General features: G+C 41.3%; 1 protein-coding gene across 1 annotated transcript; it reads left to right on the forward strand.

Moving 5' to 3' along the window:
* The first annotated feature begins 2,770 nt into the window (after nt 1-2,770).
* Nucleotides 2,771-7,936, forward strand: snai1b (snail family zinc finger 1b). The gene is made up of 3 exons (XM_077515297.1): nt 2,771-3,020; nt 5,307-5,831; nt 7,231-7,936. Exons 1-3 carry the CDS (start codon nt 2,939-2,941, stop codon nt 7,413-7,415), a joined length of 792 nt encoding a protein of 263 aa, XP_077371423.1. The 5' UTR covers nt 2,771-2,938; the 3' UTR covers nt 7,416-7,936.
* Nucleotides 7,937-8,238: the final 302 nt, after the last annotated feature.

Here is an 8,238-nt window from a genome sequence, read left to right on the forward strand (position 1 = left end):
GCGATGGCTTCTTTTTGAATAGGAAATAGCACAGACATGACGGTATGACTCAAATCAATTGAAGGCCTTTTGTGGAACAATTCAATTGCAACATCACTTTAACTTCATTTTCTCGTTTGTGATTCCTTGATAAAACTCCACTAAACTGATGAAAGCTTCTGTGTAGTGTGAAAAGTGAAGATCCCACCTCATCTTTTCATAAACAACATTGAAAGTGTGCTCCAAAAGCATCTTCACATGACTCTTTTTAAAATTGATTATGATTCGAATGAGATCTTCTTCCTCCTGTGACTCGCTTCACAGCTGCACTTTGTCAAGATTTGTCGACTGGTTTGTAACTTTGGTCTGAGGAAGTTCATACAGTATTTGCCAAAAAAAAAAAAAAAGATCCCACTTGTTTGGGAAATGTGGAGGGGGTCCATTTTCGCATATACAACTAAAGATTGTCGCACAAAGTCCGACTCGGGGGCCACTTGTGGCCCACTGCAAGTTTTTTTTAAATTTTTTTATTGGCTGGTCACAAATCAAATCAAATCAAACTTTATTTATATAGCACCTTTCATACATTCAAATGCAACTCAAAGTGCTGAACAATTAAAACATCCATAATACAACAAAAAGCCATCCCTCCCCCCCATATCCCCATGACCGTACCCACAGACATACACACAAACTACAATATGGTGGGGCACAGAAGAACCCTGTGAGGAAAGGCACCCAGGAGGAGTTTATCCACACGTGGATATTTAGCGGCAAACATTTCCTGCCTATCACTTGATAACATTTCAAACTTCCAAAAGTGATGATTGTATCCTGCAACTTTTGCTTTTTATGCTCATTATTATGATTGATTGTTGTTCATATATATATATATATATATATATATATATATATATATATATATATATATATATATATCCACACATATATTCTTATCATATGTCCTGCACACCACCACGATCATAGACTACATAAATCTGGATATATAGCACACTATTTTTTTAATTAAAAATAAAAATGCAACAAACGTTGAATGACACTTTTTATTTTCAATATTTTTTTTCTAATGTTAAAACTGTTTAATGAAAGTTTGCCAAATTACAAAATATATTGTTTTTAAATGAATTATAACAGCCGTATGAACACAATAATTATTTTATATAATGAAAGCAACACAGGCAATTAATTATCATAAGTGCGCTGTCAGATTGAATCCCTGAGGCGACGGAGCCAAACATCTGCTCTGAGCTGAAACTTGACGTCTCGACGTCTTCTCTGGTTCACGTCTTCACGATGTCACTTTGACCTGCTTGCAGGCAAGACAAATCGTCTGCAACCTGCCCGCACCAAAATGCTCTCCCCAAAAGCAACTGCAACAATTGTGTAATCTGCTGTTTTCTTTTCACTCCCTCTGTGTGCATCTAATGGATCTTTATTTCCATTTTGGCTGTCATATGAGCCGCTAGAATCACACAGATTGCATATCTATAATGGAATTATACAGGGCAGCTCATCTGTCTCCTTTGCACGATTTTAATTTGCCGTGTCATGACTGTCCACCACCACGACACTTTCACGCGTCTCTGCTGTTTGCTTTTTGTTTTTATTAGCGCGCTGCCCTCTGACCTCCAGTCTCCGTGGCGTCGGCGTCAACAAGCGTCTAACGACGTGTGAACTTTTTGGGCATGCCGTGACAGTGGCGCCCATAGACAGGTGCACCCCCAACCCCCGTCCCGCCCACCGATCACCACCCAACGCACAGCAGCCTGAAACCAGTGGGAGATTTGGGCTCTCTTTGCAATAATGACCACCGAAATTTCAACAAATACTGGCATGCACCTGATTTGAGTCCATACGCATATTGTGCACAAATAAATATGAGTCGAGATTCATCACGCCTTTTCCGCACTAAAAATGGATTGCGCCTTGTTATTGTCCCTGTCAGCTGTCTCCAATTAGGTCCGGGTCATATTTTGCAGGCACACATACACAAACAAAGAAAAAGACCAGTCTGTATTGATGCTCTGTTTTTCTATTTTTTTTTCTTTTTGAGTAATTTGTTTCCCTTATTTCTGATATACACACCCTGCTTTTTATTTTTCCCCTTGGTTTTCGGAATATTGTTAATGACAGAAACATAATATATATATAATATAAAAAAAAGCAGATTAAAAAAATACAAACAAAAAAACAAAGCTAAAAAAATGTTTCCGAAAAACAGGAGTCTTTACGCTTCATACTGTCTTCCACGTTCTTCATCAATCTCCTCCCTATGGAGCTCGTTATATAGCCCCGAGCAACAAGTTGACACAAAAGCCATCGTAAAATGCACATCTATGGGGGAATCTGAAAGCAGAGCTTGTTGCTATCTTTGACTCAATTGTCTGATGTGTACCTTTTTACAGCTAATCTGGTTGCAAATGAACGCCGACAGGGGACGCCCAAGCGTCAGTGAAACTGAAACTCATTTGTCGTCACCTAATTTATTAGGAATTGAATTTAACTAAACGTATTCGTGGGGCTTAACGAACACATTTTTATTTTATTTTATTTTATTTCTTTGTAATGCGCCATTTTTTCCCTTTACTCACGCCTGGTCGCTTGTATGAGTGAGCCATTAGCAGCGTGAAATGCGCAATTAGATTTGCGATTTGCAGCAGCCATTCACAAACGCACGCACACTGGGCACCTGTGGTGAATGGAGCCGCTGCTGGGTGTGTCCTCGGGCGGGGGCGTGCCCACCCACCCGGCCGTTTCCTTCCCCTCGTTTCGCCGGTCACTATTTGAGGAGGTGGCTGCACTGCACTGATTCCTTAGCACGTTTTTGGAGCCTCGGTGGATGTTGCGTGCGAGTGCGTGGCCTTTTGGAGTCTCGACAAGTCTCTCGAAGAAAGAGGACACTTCCGTAGCAAGTACGAGTTTGTTTTGAAGAGACAACATGCCTCGGTCATTCCTTGTCAAGAAGTATTTTTCCAGCAAGAAACCATGCTACAGAGAGAGCCTGCTGGACAGCCAAACTGGTATGTTGAAGTTGTGCATACCTTTCGTAATGTTCACGTTCTGAGAAGAGCAACATGTGGGAAAGACACCCAAGAACGAAAACAAGTTTAGCGTGTTATTAGATTTAAGTTGTGAGGCACTATGTTCAGCAGCTGTGCAACTTAAATGCTTGAGGGGTTTCGGGGTTTTCATCAGTGTCATGCTCAGTGGTCGCATAAGAACATTTGACTTCCGAACTAGATGACCAAAATGGAAATAGTACGTGATCTTGATATATTTAAAAATTTCAGAATACATTTATATTAACTATCCTAACCCAACACCAAAGGGTTTGATGCAAAAAAACAAAAAAACTTATTATTATCCATCCATCCATTTTCTTGACCGCTTATTCCTCACAAGGGTCGCGGGGGGTGCTGGCGCCTATCTCAGCTGGCTCTGGGCAGTAGGCGGGGGACACCCTGGACTGGTTGCCAACCAATCGCAGCTTATTATTATTATTATTATTATTATTATTATTATTATTATTGTTATTATTGTTGTTGTTGTTTTTGTTTTCAGTGCATAAATATGACCATTCAAGGATGGCATAAAACTGCTAGACAGCAAACCGACATTAAGTGGAGGGACTCATTCTGTGTATTTTCGGCCCAAAAATCAACTTGCTCAAAATGTTAATCTTATTGAGGTACATTTGTCCTGCATATCATTCCAAATCAGGAAAAAAAAATAAAATAAAAATAAATTCTTAGGCTGACTCGCATTGCACATTTGAGCAGTATGTAAGCGCAACTAAGACATGTCTGATATCTAGTCGTGAATGGTGATATTACAATTTAAAACTGCATTCGTAGTTCACTACCCTCAAATTTGTATATCTGCTAATCCCCAAAATATTTGTTTTTCTGGATTTCTCCCTATTTACCCAAAGTAGTGTTTCATGGAATGTTTCTATTTATTAAAGTGATACTTTACTTATTTAGCCATTTTTGGCAGTCAAACATAAATATTTTGCCTATAATAAATTTGATATTTTCAGTATTTTTCATATGCAATTAGTACCTTTTAAAAACACATTTTGCAACTTGCTGTCGACTGAAAATGACATCACAAGGGCTCAGGTAACCAATCACAGCTCAGCTTGTGAATGTCACATGACCAAACCTAGAAAACAGAAAACGGGTGAACTGTGATTGGTTATCTGAGCCCTTGTGATGTCATTTTCAGTCGACAGCAAGTTGCAAAATGTGTTTTCTAAAGGTACTAATTGTATGTGAAAAATAATGAAAGTATCAAATTAATTATAGACGAAATATTAACTTTTTATTGCTATAATGGGCTAAAAAAGTGAAGTTATCCCTTTTTATTTTTTTTATTTTTTATTTTTTTTGTGGAAGCCACCAATTGTCCATAACATATATACATTATTATTAGATTGTTTTTTTTTTTTAAAGGGGATATTTTGCCGTGACCGACCGCCAATTCGCAAAGTAGAGCTATTTTGCCGTGAGTCACACAAGAACTACAAATGTCAATTATGAGCCAGTGACTGTGTGGGTTAGCGCATGCTAGGTCGCGAGTTTGATTCCTGCTATATACAATTATTATTATTATTTTTTTAAACTATAGTAAATCTTCGGGTTATGTCAGAGTTCTATTCCTACGCCTAGCGATGTAACTCAAAGTCAATATTTTCATCAAAATACTTTGCATAAAAAAAATCTAAAATACATAAAATAAAATAAAAAAAAAAAAAAAATAAATAAAAAAAAAAGATACTGTCCGACTGAAGCCCAAGTCTTTGATGATGTTCGTCGGTGTTTCTCCTTTTCTGCAATCTTTTTGTAACGTTTAGCTTCCTTTCCATGGTAATTGCTTTTCTTTTGGCTGGACCAACATTGATAGAAGATGTAGATTTCTTCTTCTTTGGGGCCATGATTTTGGGAAAAAAAAAAAAAAAAAAAAAAAAGAAAGGACGAAAAAGTCAAAGATACTCCCACAATTGCACAAGCACTAGCATTAGCAAAGGGCTATATGGCGGACGAGGAGCCAAAATGGTGGATGGGGCCAAGATGGCGGACCGTGCGTAACAGAGGTCGAGTGCGCCTAATGGTTAGGCTGATAAGGCTGCTAACAGCCTGTTTTCAGTGGAAAAACAAAATGAAAACTTTTGGCAATTGACCAATCAGAGCTGTTCACGGCAAAATAGTGATACCAGGAGAGTTGCCGGTCATGGCAAAATATCCACATTAAAAATAAATAAATAAATAAATAAATAAAATTCACTCCAATTTCTTTTTTGACAGCTTTTATCCCAGAAAGCTTCCCCCGGGCTGACCTTCCAACCCAGAACCACAGCTCCGCCCTCACCTGCTACCCCTCAGTTCCATTCACGCACACCCTGCCGGCCCCGCTTTCCCCGACGGCCCCGGCATCCCTCCCGCCGTCACCACTCGGGCCTCTCGACCTCAGCAGCTCCCCGTTCAGCAGCAGCAGCGGCGACGAGGACGAAGACAACGGCCGCTCGTCGGACCCGCCCAGCCCGGACGTCCTCCAAGCAGTCTACCACTGCATGTACTGCAGCGAGCGCCACACCTGCCTGTCGGCGCTGTCCCGCCACCAGTCGTTGCACCTGCGCGCCCCGTCGCCGCCCGCCGAGGCGTCTGCGTCTCGCCCCGCCTTCCGTTGCAAACACTGCCCCAAGGAGTACACCAGCCTGGGCGCCCTGAAGATGCACATCCGCTCGCACACGTTGCCGTGCGTGTGCCCCACCTGCGGCAAGGCCTTCTCCAGACCGTGGCTGCTCAGGGGACACATCCGCACGCACACAGGTTGGTCTGAAAAGCATACGCGTTTAGCTCCAAAGGCGGCAACTAACCATTATTTCAATACAAATGGGGAAAGGGGAAAACAAAATAGAAGTTAGCATTCTGATTAATATTGTGTTTTTGGAATATGAGTTATATTACTTGACTCATTCAGCCATTTTCACCAGTGAGAAGTTAATATTTTGCCTATAATTCATGTGATAACATCATTATTTGTCATGTACAATTAATACCTTTAAAAACACATTTTGACACCCGTCGATTGAAGATGACATCCATCTCAGTGGGTGGCCATTTTGTCACTTGTTGTTGACTGAAAATGACATCACAGTTGCTCAGACCCTGCTAACGACCAATCACAGCTCAGCTTGAGAATGTCACATGACCAAACAGAAGACAGGTGAGCCATGATTGGTCGTTTGATGTCATTTTTAGTTGACGGCAAGTGGCAAAATGTGTTTTGAAAAGGTATTAATTGTACATGAAAAATAATGAAGACAACAAATTCATTCTAGACTTTCTAGAATTTTAACTTTTGGATTGCTGAAAATGGCTAAATGAGTATCCCTTTTTAAGTAGCAAAATTAAATTTTTTATCTCAGGGTCGGCCATTTTGTCACTTGCGGTTGACTGAAAATGACATCACAGTTGCTCAGGGCTCGGCTAAGTTCAGTACCAATCACGGCTCAGCTTGTGAATGTCACATGACCAAAGTCAGACAACAGGTGAGCCGTTAATGGTCGTTAGCTGAGCCTTGAGCAACGATGTCATTTTCAGTTAACAGCAAATTACAAAATGGCTACCCACTGAGATGAATGGAAACGGCTAGATTTTGCTGCTTTTTGTTGGGGTGTGGTGACTTTTAAAACTTTAAACAATGACTCTAAGTTATTCTCAAAGTGTGTCTGAATTAAAAATTCAGTGCATTTTTTGTATTTAATTTCATTTTAAGTTAGTATTTTTTATATATATTTAGGTTCAATGTTAATATTAAAACTGCATAATGTTTCAGGGGCTTACAAAAATATGCTGTATACTAATATGTTTACTACATTTACCAATTATATATCTCAAGATGATGTTTTTTCCTTAAAATGGCCAGAAATGGTCAATTTTCTATGTTTCTGTTGTTTCTAATATCTGATCCTAAAAGAGTCATAAGTGAAATGTATCAAATTTGTGCAGTATAGCACCAACTACTGGCGAGGAGGACTTACTCAATGTCAGATTTTGGTTTGCCTTACGTATTAATACGCACGCATCCCAACTAAAAATATACTTGGATGGGGCCTACTTCTCTCCTGTATTTTCATCTTTTAGCAATTAACCAATTATCAAAATTGTGAGTTAGTTGATGATTAATTGTTGTTGCTCTCAGCTCAAGCTTTCCTCCTCCCTTCAGGTGAGCGTCCATTCGCCTGTCAACACTGCAACCGGGCCTTCGCCGACCGCTCCAACCTGCGAGCGCACCTGCAGACGCACTCGCAAGTCAAGAAGTACCAGTGCGGCTCCTGCTCTCGCACCTTCAGCCGCATGTCCCTGCTGCACAAGCACAACGCCTCGGGATGCGGCAACCCCGCCTCGTAGAAGGACGCCACATTCCCTGCAGGACTGCTACTTGAGTGCCTTTTTGATTTCAGAAGCGAGATTTCAGACGGAGCCGCGGCCCGTCAACAGTGCGAGCACGTATGACACGAGAGCAGCTGGACATGCGGTTAAATCCCAGGAAGCTCCCATCGGTGCCGGCCGGTCCGGGACGGGCCGCGCTGCAGCTGCTCGGGTGTGTTTTTGGTGCGTACGCGTGGATGCCATTCCTTTTTATACATACAAGATGTGCGTGTGTTGAGACAGCTGCCTATGAAGGTGCGCGACAGGTGACCTCCGCTCACCCGCCATCTTCTGGCCAGCGTGTGAACTGACCACTAAAGCTTGACCAAAGGACAACAGTTTGCATCCGCAGCATTTCTCTGGTGTCTTAATGGTGTGTGTTGTGTGTTTTTAAAATTGTGATTTTATGAACCATTTTGTTTATCACCTGCATTTTGTTTTTTTGTTTTTTTCACCCCACCTTATCACATGTAAATAAAAGCTTTGTTGTAGAAAATATTGCAGCCTGTCATGGTTTGTTTGAAAAGCTCCGGCATTAATCAGCATTTCAGCAAGTTTTGTGCCGCCTCGCAACCCCAAATGAGTTCATCAGGACAGATGCGACAGGTTCTGAATGGGAAGATAGAGTTGTGAGGGGTGGGTTTGTGTGATGGTGAGTGATTTTGGAAGGGTGGGCGGGGGTGACACCTGCACACACCTGCCAGGCTGTCAGCATGCACTTAAGACAAACACGTGGACAACATACAAGACTGGAGTCGGTGAGTGACGGAGAAATGGTCCGTGTATCATTCTGTTCATTATC

The sequence above is a fragment of the Festucalex cinctus genome, chromosome 2, assembly GCF_051991245.1.
Source record: "Festucalex cinctus isolate MCC-2025b chromosome 2, RoL_Fcin_1.0, whole genome shotgun sequence".
In the NCBI taxonomy this organism is placed as follows: domain Eukaryota; kingdom Metazoa; phylum Chordata; class Actinopteri; order Syngnathiformes; family Syngnathidae; genus Festucalex; species Festucalex cinctus.